This window comes from Oreochromis aureus, linkage group 11, assembly GCF_013358895.1.
Source record: "Oreochromis aureus strain Israel breed Guangdong linkage group 11, ZZ_aureus, whole genome shotgun sequence".
Taxonomy (NCBI): Eukaryota; Metazoa; Chordata; class Actinopteri; order Cichliformes; family Cichlidae; genus Oreochromis; species Oreochromis aureus.
The window spans coordinates 10,644,376-10,659,016 of record NC_052952.1 but is presented as its reverse complement, the minus strand read 5'-3'; the positions used below and the strand labels follow the sequence as shown (position 1 = coordinate 10,659,016).

Here is a 14,641-nt window from a genome sequence, read left to right as displayed (position 1 = left end):
TAGAGCAAGAATAATCAGACAGACAAGAATGGGACAATATTCCTCTGCTAAAAGTCCAGCAGCTGGTGTCCTCAGTTCCCAGACTGTTGTTGAAAGAAAAGTGGGTGTTACACACTGGTAAACATGGCCCTGTCCCAGCTTTTTTGGGATGTGTTGCTGCTGTTAAATCCAAAATGGCCTTATTTATTTATTTATTTTTCTGAAAATAGTATATTTTCTCAGTTTAAACATTGCATTTGTGTTTTATTTACATTTCAAAACTTTTTTTTGAAATTGGGGTTGTAAGCTGGAAGACAAACTACACCAGCAGCCTTAATAGCATAAACAACTGTGTCCCTTTCCACCCTTAATAGCCTTTTGGAAATAATGGGGTTTTATGTTGTGCTGGCAAAAGTTACGAGAGATGACTTTTAAATAGGATTATTTTCTTCTTTTTATTTTATTTGGTGTGAAGAATATATATTTAAAAAAAAGAAGGAACAAGAAATCAAACCAATTCCTTTAAACTTTATTTTAAAATAACTGGATCGTACCAGATAGTAGGTGCTACTTTTTTGGGGGAGGTTTTGTAAATTGTTCCAGTCATTGCCCACAAATGCATTCCAGGGCACGTTTGACCACTTATCCGATTTCCCAATCCTGTACCTTTTAGGATGGAATCGGATGTTTGATAGAGAGATCCACTCTAAAACCTGGTCCGGTAAATGCCACATTTTAAATGTCACAGCCTATTTATTCCAAAATGTCTTCAAAAGCAGGACCTGCCATCAAACTTTGCCTACCATCACTAATGAGCACAATATGAACAAATATCACCCCACCATATCAACTCACAGCCTGGCTCTTTAAGTCTCGCATTTATATCTCAGAGGCACTCAGCATCAGTCTCAGGAGAATTTATCAGCAATCATTTATGGAGATAAATCGCTGCAAGTGGAGCAACAGCTGTGAAGCTGCTAATCAAAAAGCTTCCCAGGGGCAGGTGTGAGAAATTAGCACAATAACGACTCAAAGTGCTGATTTACACACTGGCAGCGCGCGAAACACTGTGCTCACTTGCACACTGCGGCGAGGCACATCGGGAGTTGTTGTTATTCTCCTCAACTGTGTCCTTAAACGCAAGTATGCCATGACTTAAATGAGGCCTCATGTAGGCAGACATGGAGGTTCCATGAGCATGGCCAACAGAGGCAGGCAGAAACCCCAGCAATTTTCTTCCAAATTACTAAATAGAGTGAAGGAGAATGGCTCACTATTCTTGCATATTGTTCCATTTTCCAAGTGATTACTCTGAAGTTGAAGCATAGCTTTTGATATCGCCCGAAACGGAGCAGAAGCAGAAGGGCCCTCCCCCGTAGGTTTTTCGACACAACCGCCGATGGGATGTCTGGCAAGATGAAATTGTTTCCCCGAAGTTGTCAGATTGCTGCACAGCTCTGCCCTCGTATTGGATTGTAGCGCCCCATCTCTCTACATCTTCTGCTGACAGCCCCACCCTCTTCTCCTCATTTCCACCCCTTCAAAAAAAAAAAGGGGGAAAAAAAGAAGAAAAAGTAAACGATAATGGGTTTTATTTAATGTTTTTCCTTTTGTCTCATTTTCCAATCTGCGGTCCCATTTGTCAATGTCATCTATGTCTAACGCTGAGAGAGTGCAGTTTCACTCCAGCAAACAGGGTTCTTCTTACCACAGATGATGATGTTGATCGTGGTGATGGATTGCATGAATGTAAATTCATCTATGTAGCCTTTCAACCGCCAGAACCCTCTTGAAATACCCATGTTTGCAGTGTTATTAACACTAAACTACATTTTGGGCTTTTTACAAGGTCTTCACTCATGTGTAAATTTCCCATTTAGTTCATTACCCCCAGTATCTGTCTGATTAGTGTATTTGGCCTCCTGCCTGGACTCTTTTACTGTTGGACAGGTGAAAAATATGTAAACATATTTTCTCTGATATTAAATTACCCTGATAAGTTTTCAGTGAGTGGGGGGAGAACTTTTAAGGCTCTGTGTGCTATAGCTGCTGATGCAGGTGAAGAGAAATAACTGGAAATAGGGTCATGAGGCAGGTGTTGACAGAAGTGTCTGTGTGAATGAAATGATCTGCAGAAAAATATGACCCTTGACACACAAACTTGATCCATCGAGATGGACTTTAAGAAGAGGTATTTTTGAACAAAAGCCAATAATAGATCCTTCTCTCGAAAGGAGACGGAACTGAAATAATGATAATGGTCAGGAAGCAGTGAGGGATGGAGAAGGGTATTCAGTCACATAAGGTTTTAAAATTTGTGCCAAAGCTAACATTCATCTTTTTCTTTCTTTTTTTTTTTTTATATAACTGAGACAATGCTGTACACGTACGTTGGGAAAAACCTTTTTAGATTTATTTCGAGTCCTCTTTAAAACAAATTATTCCGCTGGCGGCGCAAGGCAGCAATCCACATTGTACTAGAGTCCATCAGTTAAAAAGACTCCATCAGAATAAAACGCTCATTCTAAGAGTGTAAGTCATTTCCTTGGCAGCTTTGTTAAACAACTCCCCTCTGAACTTTCAATTTTAGTGAATGTCAGCCAACTTTTGCTCACACAACAATGCAGGTTTGTCCTCTTTTGTCCTGGGCGAATATAACCTTGTAGACACAGGCACTCCTACTGTACACTGTACAGGCTTCCATTGAACTTGACAGAATCGGCGATGGTGTGAAATCCCTAGATGGACTTTGATTTCTAATTCAGGATTGATTGCAAAGCTTGCTGATGCCTCTGAATAATTTAACCCTGTGGAGTTTATGGCCAGACGCCGTGGAGTGTGGGATACATTATTCAGCGTGCAGTTGTAGCAACTCTCTGTAACTGGTAACATTCAGTTTTCGAGTGTTTGGAGAAGACACGGAGCAGTTATGCGTTTTTTTCTTGTATGGTCAGGGTTTTGAAAACAGAATAACAAACTGAACATGCTCCAGTGCACTAAACTAGTTATCAGACACATGAGACACTGATGCAGTTGGAAGCTCAAAGCTCAGTAAAGGAAGTCTGTGGACTGGGAGTGAAGTTTTTTTAGTCTTTGATAAAATAGTCCTTTTAATTTTTACTTGTCAGTTTCTCATTTTTTTTATTTGTTACATAAGCTCTCCAAAAATCTTACAAATGCACAATCAGGGACAAAAGACATACAAACTGATAAGAAATCCCAGTAAATTGCAAGTCACTCTTACTCACCACAGGCACACAGTAAAGCTCACAAACACACACTCAGTCCAGCTCAGGCGTTTGACACTTACATAAACGGCAGATGTTTTGAAGGATCCTAGATGGATTCTTTCGCATATATTATTCATGCGCACCACACAAATTAGCCACCATATTGCTTGATGAAATAGTTTTAAATGGGCTCTCGTCAGCGAGAATCAATTCTGACACAGTCAGAGGGACGCAGTAGGGAAGTGTTATGCTGAGAGTTGGTCCTGGGCCATCAGTTTGCATGTTTACAATGGAGGGTTGACAAACTGATCACGCAACAGTCCTCACAGGCAAACACTACTGTACTGGAAATGGTTCAGGCAGTCCAGATTATGGAAATGACTTTGAAGTTAGTGGAAATTGTACATGTTTTGCATGATGGCTTTAAGTAGTTTAATCTTTCTGAAACTTGTTCAGCCTTTTCTGACTAAAAGTCTGAAATAAAGGGCAGTATTCAAGTATTTAAGTAGATTATTTTATCACTTATATTAACGCATGCCTCATGCAGATGCAACAGTGTAATACGGATAGTGTCACAGATAGTTAAGGCATGTGAGAACAGCACTATAAATCATCGTCAGCACTGTTCATATAATTATCGGCATGCCTGTGGTTAGTTGCATTAATTTTCTCTCAGTGTGTGCATATTTTCATGTAAATGTAATTAAGGTGTTTGCAGTTAATGGAAGGTGATGTTAAACCAAGATGATCACGATGAGTCTTTAGAATGTGCATAAATTTCCAAAATGTATTACTGCTTAACTTTATGCAAATGCTTATTGTCCTGTAGTTTCTGTTCTGGTGTGCACTGTAGCTGCAGACCTGATATATTGTTCTGTATATTGCTCATGCTTTAATATAAAACCTAAAAACGGAGCTTGCATGCAGCAGTAAAACTGTAAATGTTCAAACATGAGAACTACAGTATTTTTAGTGTTGGACTGTAATTTTATGTCATCTGTTGCTTGCAGAGTTTCTAGGCAAAGCAGCGCCGTGACAGGAGAAACTTTTCCTCAGTATGCAATTACTCCAAAATTCAAAACCACTTTATGCACATTTATTGCTTTATGTAAGCCATATAGCCCCTCTTTAAAAACAGAGTTTACAAAGTGCTTTGGCAAACAAGCCAAATAATACTCAGAAGGTAAAATCAGACGGCCAAACATTAGAGCCAGAGGAAATGGATATAATTAAGTTAAAGCTTTGCTAAAATTAAAATTGCAAGAATAAAGATGCAAAATGCATAACAGATGATGAGAATGAATGATAAATACAAGTGGAAGATTAAAGTCAAAGGAAACACAAATGACTAAATAAAACAAGGTGGTAGCCAGTAATGGACTGTGAAAGACATCACCTAACGACATCACATAAATGCAAGTTTATAAATATGTTTTTAAGAAGTGAGGAGATTATTATGGATTTTGCAAACCATGTGTCCTCAGGCAGGTCGCGACCGAGAGGGCCTGCCGCAATCACGGTAACCTTTAGAATTACGTGTTGACTTTTGGAACAACGAAAGGTATCTAGGACTGCAAATTCAGGTCAAATGTACTTTGAGGCCAGAACCAGACTTGCTTTAAGAGCAGTCAATAAAATAAAAACAATCTATTATGAAAATGTACCGGAATCCATTGGAGCGAAGCCTCGATTGGGGAGATGTTATGTGATGATCCCTCTACTAAAGCCATCAAGAGGCTTTAGCTTCTGCAAATGGTTCGAGGGGTTTTTATGTGCTCACCAAAAATGGCGGAGTTGTATTGCAGACGAGGGGCTGCCATAAAAACATCTCTGTAATAAGAGAGTCACAATTCACAGTACGTGTCACGACAAGCCATTAAGTCTAACTCTCTGCAGATGCCCAACCAGACACGGATCAAGGCAACAGTATAAAACCATTTATAAATTTTTAAGTGTTGCTTAGAGCACGGTGACCTCTGTAATTGTGAACCTAGCAGTACTCCTAATATCACCTGGTGGTTTCCAAACTGAGTTACCGAGTCAGTCAGTCCTTGGTCAAAGGGGTGACCAAAACCCAGCAGCCACAACAGCTAGTTTAGAAATCCTTTGGCGAAATGGGAAAGCCTGCTAAAAGGACAGCCCATTCAGCAACCCTCAATGTAGACCTCTGTGCTAGAGTAGGTAGATGGAGACCAACTGAGTAAAAGGCACAAGACAGCCTTGTTGGAGTTGGTCAAACTGCATTTAAAGAACTCTGAGAAGTCGAGGAAAAAGATTCTCTGACCTGAAAAGTCAAAATCTGAAATAACTGGGCAGAACTCCAAACAAGTCTAAAAGAAAACACCGGGTATTTTATAAACTGCACAAGTAAAGGGATCAGAATACTCCGACATGACTGAGTGGGTTTCATTTGAAGTACAGAAAGCTGAAGAATTGAATATGAAATAAATATGCATAAATTGTTATGGGAAATGTATGTGGCTCAGGTCAATTATGGTTACAGTGGAGATTGTTTCTGTGGTGTCAGTGCGGATATAGCGAGTTTAAGTGGGTTTAGGCTCAAATTTAAGTTGAGTCAGTAATCTCTTTTTCGTAGCTTTCAACAAAATAAAGAGATTGTGACGGGCTGAGAGACAAATATTGATTCCTTTAGAAATTGTTAATAAAACTCAGAGCAGAGAGGAATGTAACTAAAACCATACAAAACACTCCCCAGTCTTCCCACACACTAACATATTTATACAAACACACAACAGTTACATCAGCACAAGTATGCACACTGCCAAAACATACACGGCTTTGGCAGTTCTTACGGGTATAGCTGTCATTTAAATAAACACCAAGAATCTGTTTTCCCACAGTACATACTGCATTATGTAGCACCCAAACATTCATAAATGAAACAATACAACTCCACAGAGGGAAGTACAAGAGGGATACAACTTGAAGTAGAGCGCTGCAGTTTTGTGAAGGTTGAACTTAAGGCGGTAGTGAGAAATCCTGTTCAAAATGGAGCTCATGGGACGAGAGGGAAGTGGAATGCTGGTGGCGCTCTGTTTTGACTCTTGTCAGCATGGCAGCATTGGAAAAACATGAAGGATGTGACGACATCACAGAAATGTGTAGGAGAGGGGCATGAAGTAAGGTCCTGAGGACCTGTACTAAGTACTGTCCAAACCTGGGATCACAGGTGACTTTCAGGTCATGGGTCTCAAGAGCAACAAATTTGGTAGGAGGTGAATTCAAAGATTAAGTTGGGATGGATTCAAAGACTTTGACTTCTCAAAGCTTGGAAAGTTTTAGATTCATAGTGGTCAATTCTTGATGGGAACAGTTGTCTTCTGATTTAGTGTCAAGAAGGAAGTATGTATCTAAGGTTTTTCTTATTTATTTATTTATTTTTTTATACCATTTTAGTTGATTTGGAAGAGTTGAGAATCAACCAAATAAATACCTTGTGTCAACATGTGATCTGTAGAAGACCCTCTATTGGCAAAGCTTTAGGCATAAAAAAGGGGAAAAAAAAAAAAAAAGCTTATATAATTGGTGCTGGATCAGGTAACCCTGAATTCTCCCGTAGTTATGTAGTCGACATGGTACTTTTTTCGACCAATAGGAAAGGGTGGGGGTTTATAAATTTTGCATTTAATTTGCTCACAGGTGGAGAGTGCTTTTGTCCCGCCTTTTCCTTACCTCCAGCCAAACGCCGCCTCTTTTACCTGGTTCTTCTTCTTCCGCAGTAAATATAAATAACGATAGTATTCAGGAAGAAAACCAAACATTGCATATATTTTTATCATAACTCTGGTTTTACGTGGCCTATCAACACAATTTAAAACTGGTATAAAGTCCACACTTTTTCCGCCAATTGTTCCGTCTGTCCTGCTCACATCTCCAATGGTTGTCACACGTTGTCATTAATGTGGCTTCACTGCACATCAGCCACGCCGCTTTGCTAGCTAAAACACCGGTGTCGGCTCATAACAAGGACGCTGTCATAGCCTGTCAACGACGTTGAGCAGCAACAAGGGCTGCGTGCAACAATATACGAATGTGAATCGCATTATTGGCTGGACTATGGGATAAGGTGGCATCGTTCTAATCCCATACAGGAGCAGCCAGTCACTTTTACTGACTAACACTGCAAAACAGAATTGTTAAAGTTTTAATTTTAATTTCAATTCAGGTTAGATTTTTTTGTGCGCAACGCGTGAGATTTCCTGCTGCGCAATTGCGCACGTGAGTCAGCTTAGAGGAACATTGGTTTCCACACCACTGAAGTCGTTTTACCTCTCTTTTCAACCAACGGCATTCTTTCTTCAGCAGCCATTATCCTCTCCTTCTCTCCAAATAACTGCATCTGCTTAGCTTTCCGAGCTTCTCCTCAGGGTCCTCTTAATTGTTGTGACGCATGTTCGAAACGCAGAGAGGTGCGCTCGATTTGCCACACGGAGCAGCGAGCGAGAGTAAAAGCACGAGGGAGGTGCTAATAATCGGCTCAGTCATTTTTAATGATCGTTGAAAACCCAGATCGTAATCGAGATTAAAATTCGATTAATTGAGCAGCCCTACTATGTGTTTATAAATCACTTTGCATTTAATCATTAGTTAAGCTCTGCCTCTCTTCCACAGTGTGTCTTTTGTCCCGTCTTCCTCTCCTCACCTCCAGCCAATCACAGCAGATGCCTGCCTCTCTCTTAACCTGGTTCTGTCAAAGGTTTCTTCCTGTTAAAAGGGAGTTTTTCCTTCCCACTGCTGCTAAAAATGCCTGCTCATAGGTCTTTACTTTACAATATAAAGCTCCTCGAGGTAACTGCTGTTGTGATTTGGCACTTTATAAATTGAATTGAATTGCATTGGATCTCAGCTCAGAAGGCTACTCAGGTCATCCGCAGGGGAACATTTCCTTGGCTCCACCTGTCAAAGTGTACCGGAGCAAGACACTGGAACAGCAAATTGCTCCTAAGGCCAAATGAAGCAACAAGTGTTTCACCCAGTCAGTCATAACTTAGTCCAACTTGATAGTTTTGTCAGTGGCACTGTCTTATTTGAAGTGTTCTTCTTGCAATGAGCAGGTGTCAAACACAAAGCTAGTAGGGAGCAGGAGCTAAATTCTCTATCATATCTGTACAGCTCATAACAATAAAGGCGATGTTGCATATCACATTACATTTAGAAGGAGCAGCAACAATGAGGAGCCTATTATGTGTGAGATATGTGTAAACTTACTGAAGAGCCGTCTCCTCGTACTTGCAGTTTGTCAGACGTGTGATTCTCCACACCAACCAAGCCAGTTAAACATGCCACTGCTGTATACTTATGCTTTCTGAGGTCTTTCCCTTTGTTTTGTTTTGATCCTTCATACTTATCGCATGTTACAACTAAAAGTCCATTCTAAATACTGGTGCTTACAAAGACCAACTAAGCCGCTGGTTGGGTTTAATAAAGACTAGTTTGTCTTCACCTTCCTCTGGTTAAAGGCATTATTTTCCAGGGATTTGGATGCTGTGTCATTGACTGTGTGAGTAAGAGCCAGATACTTAGGCAGTCTGTTGCATGTTCAAGAGAACAACTGGAAAGACATATTGAAATTAAATATGGATTAGTGTGAGCTGTTAACTTAAAGAGAGTTTTTTTGTAAAACGGTAAAAACATTTCACTGAGGTTCACAAGTGCTGTTGACAGTACAAAAACTTGTTTGAGTGACACGCTGTCAATTTTGTTCCAGCAACCACTTGGAGAAGAGCCTTCAGCTCCTGATGGACAGAGTGGATGACATGAGCCAAGACATTGTCAAATATAACACCTACAGCCGCAACCTGAGCAAGCAGCAGCAGCAGAAGCACCAGGTAACTCTTGAATGCACCGTGACACACACACACACACACACACACACACAGAAACAGATGCACCTACAGCCACAGTCTCAGCAGGAAAACAGCAGGTAGATTTCTGTCAGACATGGGCACAACCAATTGCAGCTATAATCACAGCAGGCAAGCAGCAGAAGCACCAGGTATCAAACACACACCCACACACGCACATGTAGGAATATGGTCCTGCAGGCTTATACATGTACATACTGAGGAGTCAAAGCAGGAACTACAATGTAAAAATCTTAAATAGGTGTCCTAGATTCTGAGGAGGGATCAAGCAAGAAACGCTACCATATTCATGTTAAGTCGACTCAAAATAATTTTGATTGAAAGTGCAGGATCTGTTACCTTCCGGTTGGATCTGGTAAGGTTCAGTTGTGTTGCTGAGTGTGATTTTGAGTCATGTTCACGCTGACTTTCGTCCCTGTGTGAAAAAACACAGCAGATTCGCGTGCACGTGACGCAGTTGTCATTGTAGGGGTTCAGACACAGAAAGCAGGGGGACAAAAAGATGAAGAATAAAAGATGAAACTTGTGTCACAAGTAAATTCAAGCAAAGGCACCGAGATCAGTTTAAAAGTGATTTCTCTTGTCTTGAGTTTGCACCAATTAGAGAATGACTAATGTTAATTTTGCAATATCTGTCATAGTGTTATCATCAGTCACCTCAGTTCAGTTACCCACTGTAGATCAGCAGATTTTCAATTTCAGGCACCATCATCCTCATCCTCCTCCTGTCAAGGAAGAGGTAATGTCCTTACTCACTGTAATACAGTCACAGCAATATTTCTCTTTAGGTACTTAAGAAAAGCAGGTTCAGAGGTTATGGAAAGCTGATACATATAAACCGAAAGCTGGCATTAGTAAACTGAGCCTTTCATCTGAAGTGAAAATCCTCTGTTTATATTTGTTGTCTGTAACAGCGAGACACATCACAAACTCAGACTTCATTTAAAAGCGTTTTGCAAAACACAAGCGCACTGTGACAAATGTACTGTGTGTGTAAAGGCTCACAGATGCACACACCACCTCCAAGCACAAACTGGAGGCACCAAGCAGACCAGAACTAAACGCACTTGCACACAGACACACACAGAGTGAGCCTCATACCATCTGCAGCTACAACCTCGGCCAGATGCATCATAAACATCCGGCAAAACATGCTATTGCTAACAGTCAGCGACTCTCACGGGCGCCTGCTTGGGAAAGTGGAAGAGCGGAGGCACAGGTGACTCACTAATGTGCGCACAAACGTACACCCACAGTAAAACCGCCGCGCTATTTTGTCATTATTTTCAGCAAGTGGAAATGAGAAAATGTCTGAGGTATTAATGGCGATCGGGGCTGACTCATCAGCATCTTGGCCGACAGAAGAAAAAGCCAGAGCCAAGTTCACAGTCATTAGGCAGACCTCACAACAATCGTGCATCGGTGACCACAGCTCGTCCTCAGTATGCACACAACGAAAACGCACTCCTAGATTTATCCCCACGTATCCCCGGGCTATTCACCCACACTCCAGCCATTATGATCCATCATCCTCCCCACACTGACCTCCCCATCATCTCCAGCTCCCCGAAGCCCTGTACAACCCTATACCCAGACTCTTGTCATACACAATATCACACAGATGGGGCCTTTAATGGTGTCACCTTTTTTCATGTTTCACACGAATCTCGACAATGAACAAATAACGCACAGAGAAGAAGAAAGCGCGCCTCTGTTAAAACCTTTCAGACATCTGCAGTATTTGCTCCATGTAATCTCGTGCTATTGACCCTGCTGCTTCCCGGACAAATGGAACCTTATTAATCATCATAGAAAGTTGCAAAAAGGCGTTCTGCTGAGAGGGCTCCATTTTTCATTTATAGCCCTCTGAATTTAGTAAATATCAGGTTCCCAGGAACAGTCTGCAGCCAAGTTAGTCTTTGTAACAGGAAATGTATGTCTCACTTCTTTCAATTCATTCATTTTCTCTTTTTTCCCCACATCTGTTGAAAGCGAGGCAGACTTTTAAAGGAGGTTAGGTATAGTGCAGTGTGGTAATCTCATGAACTGAGGAATTGTCATTTATATTTAACAATAGAATTTAAATGGCTCCAATTAAAAGGTTTAACGTTATGTTATAGCCATGTAATGATTTTGTAAAAATGTAACAAAAAGTAAACACATTCAGCCAACTTTAAGAGAGACTGCATTTGGAAGCAAAATATGCTCCAAACTAAAATGAAGCCCATTGGGGCTTGGGGGGGCGTCTTCAGTAAAAATGACCTCTGACCTCTCAGTTAGGTTGGCGAAAGTCAGATGAGACCAGATAAAGTGCACGGTGAAGCATCAGTAATGAGACGTGGAGGTTGATGGAGCCCACTGGAAATGCAGAGCATGTAAAAGCATGCCGGAATTATTTATTTATTTTTATATATATTTTTAAAAAAACAAAAAACCAAAGATGGACCTTAGCTGACGGGGACAAGAAGATAATTAGGCCTAAGCTGAAGAGAACGAGAGCACTGACACAAGCAGAAAGATGATTCTCAGCTAACAAGTGGCTCCAAATACCACAATATTCTCCGGAGAACAACTGTAAATTCATTGAAGGTCAATCCAAAATTCATTTACATGCTTCAAAGATTAATTTGTGGACATAATTAAGAGTCCCATTTCACCTCATGGACCAACAGTAAAATATTCTGTACCCTGCCAGACTCTTTATAGATGCTCAAATATTAAATTATTATATTCTATCTCTGTGGGTAAATAAAAACCAATTCCTTAATTGTGTTTTAGGGCATATATTTTGCACACACAAACGGTGTGCTCTGGAAATGAGTTCACCTCATGACATATTTTCTGACAAACTCGGCACTCATGGCAGGAAAAGAAGCCATCTGATCTACTGAGAGCATAATGTGGTTTATAATAAGTATAATTTGAACCCTGTCTGTGTCTGTGCAGACCTCTACTTTGATTATACCAAAAATTAAAATATTGGGCTGTCGTAATGAAGCTCTACTCAGGAAAGCAGCAGAATGCCAGAAAGGCATGTTCCCCAGCTGGGAGCACAGTGGTTCCAGCAGTTTTGCTGTAGTGGTGCTTTGGAAAGCTTGTGAAGGTTGAGGGTAAAATGAATATAGGAAGAAGAAAATTCAGAGAAATCTGTCTGCAGGCTGTAAAAGAACTGCTGGGATAGGATTATTTTCTACTAAGACATCAAGCTCAAACATGAAGTCAAAGATACACAGTAGTCTAGACCCCATTTCAGTTCAGGCTTTGTAGTAGGACGGCTGTTCCCACACACATCACATACAACTTGACAGAGATTGAGCAGTTTGTACAGAAAAACTGGGTGGTTGGGGGCATGGCAGTCAAAGGTGCTTCTATTTTGCTGACTTAGCGATGGTTGCTTGTTTTTGTGGCACACTTTCTTTTCTTTGTAGGAAAAATTATTTTTTTAAGGCATTGTATATCTATATTGAATATTGAGTAAGTTGGAGCACAAGAAAAAAAGAGTTGTTTCTTGAATTTGCATACAATTATGCATTAGCATTTTGATTACACACAGTCATGCTGCGGTGCAGTGGCAGAGAAGTTTTATTTAAACAAATAGTTATATATTTTTATTTTCATATTGTTTATCTTAGCAATTTTTTCAGCTTCAGTCAACCGTACAGGTGCGTTGTGGGATGTGTGGTTGAAAGCACTGCTCCCACTCACTTTTTTTTTTCTTTTCCTTGACACAACCACTTCTTCCACCTCTGTGTGTGTCTGTATGTCTGTCTCTCCTCCATCTTGCCAAATTAACAAGGCTTTTAGGATCTCCAGAGACCCAGCACCTCACTGATTTACCGACTGTCAGCCCCCGACAAATCACTCCATCCCTGTCAGCACTTATAACTCTTCTGTTACTCTGTCTCTTACATCTCATCTCTCATCACTATGTTTCTCTACATCTCACTCCCCTCTTACTGTTCGCATTGTCTCTCTTACTTTGTGCTCTACTCTTTTATTTCTGTCATGTTACTTTGCATTTTCCTTGTTCTCACTTCACTCGTTTTTTCTTTAACTTTTGCTACTCCAACTCCTCCTCTTTCTCTCAGTTTCCCCTCTCTTTATGTTCTCATCCTGTCCTCGTCATCTCCGGCCCTTCCCATTCTCCCTTTCTGTCCACTTTTTTGGTTTCTTCCCCCAATTCCCGACCCACATTTTCCATTCTCTCTCCAATCTGTCTTTTATTTTCATCCTCTCCTCTCCTGTGTCTGCCGTCACTAATGCCACGCCTCTCTGTCTCTGCATCGCTCCCTCCACAGTACCTCCAGAGGCGGCAGCAAGAGAACGCCCAGCGCCAGAGCAGAGGGGAGCCCCCGCTGCCCGAGGAGGACATCAGCAAACTATTCAAGCCCCCCCAGCCGCCACCACGCATGGACACGCTGCTCATTGCAGGTATGCACGCAAACACACACTCACACATCCTCCGAGTATAGTCATGACTCTCCATGACCACTATAGAGCTCCCTCTCCACCCCCCTCGCCCCTCCCTCCAAACTCCATCAGCCGCCTCTGCTCCCCTCACAGGAGCTCAGGTTCTGTTTTGTAATTATCTCCGCCATTATCTCGAAATTACATTAATTTAAAGTTTATTGACTCAATCTCCATCTCGCCCGCCCCTTTTCCCCGCCGCCGTCTCACGCTGTTCAGCTCTCCTCCGCCTCCCGACAACATTCTGATCCTTCCGTTTACTCCGACTCCACACTAATTCACTGTTTTGCTGTGCTGCTGTTTTCTCTCCCACCCCCGCCTGGTTGCGTGCACCGTCTGTGTACATGTGTGTGCGTGCGTGTTTGTCTGTACGTTTCTGTGGGCGCGTGTTTGTGTCTTTTGTATGGGGGCGTGTGGACGCATGTGGTTACACTCCAACAGGGCAAATTAACAACTACTGCCAGAATGTGAAGGAATTCACCTCGCAGAACCTCGGGAAGCTGTTCATGGCAGAGGCTCTCCAAGGCCACAACTAGAGGAGAGACAGAAGGAGCAACAGAGATGCAAACCCACCTTAATGATGCCCACAGGAGCAGCCTTCATTTTCATTTTTTCTTTTTTTTTCTGAATTTATTTGTTGTTGTTTTTATGTCTAGAACCACCCCAGACACAGAATTAACTTTGAACACTTGGTTTTGATTTAAATAAAAACTCTTGCATCTCAACATCTTCTCCGTCTCCTTCGTTTGTTATCGCAGTCGAGCTGTCTTTTGTTTTTGATGGAAATTGCAATTTCAGTTTCACTGTACAAAGATGATTGGTTTTGTACAGAATGTTTTTGTGCAGAATATTAATATGTAAGAACGGAGCTCTGCTTGAAAGTACAAACTAATTCCACAGCACTTTGAGTTGTTTTTGCCACATGCTTTTCATCCGCAGTTCAAACATCAAGCAGGTGGAACCAATTATCAGTGGGTTCGCCTCATGTTGGTGCACGTGGTGGGAAAACGACATTTTTTCATGTAAACAGAACTGCGACAGAAATATCAGTGAAAGCTGAGCGTTAAATGAAATGCCAGT

General features: G+C 41.3%; 1 protein-coding gene across 1 annotated transcript in view; it reads left to right on the top strand.

Moving 5' to 3' along the window:
* Positions 1-14,286, top strand: part of LOC116322590 (eukaryotic translation initiation factor 3 subunit H) — a 58,028-nt gene extending 43,742 nt beyond the window's left edge. Inside the window, exons 6-8 of the mRNA XM_031742692.2 lie at positions 8,938-9,058; positions 13,393-13,525; positions 14,003-14,286. Coding sequence (XP_031598552.1) covers positions 8,938-9,058; positions 13,393-13,525; positions 14,003-14,097 — 349 coding nt within the window. The 3' untranslated portion in view covers positions 14,098-14,286. The remainder of the gene's footprint in view (positions 1-8,937; positions 9,059-13,392; positions 13,526-14,002) is intronic.
* Positions 14,287-14,641: the final 355 nt, after the last annotated feature.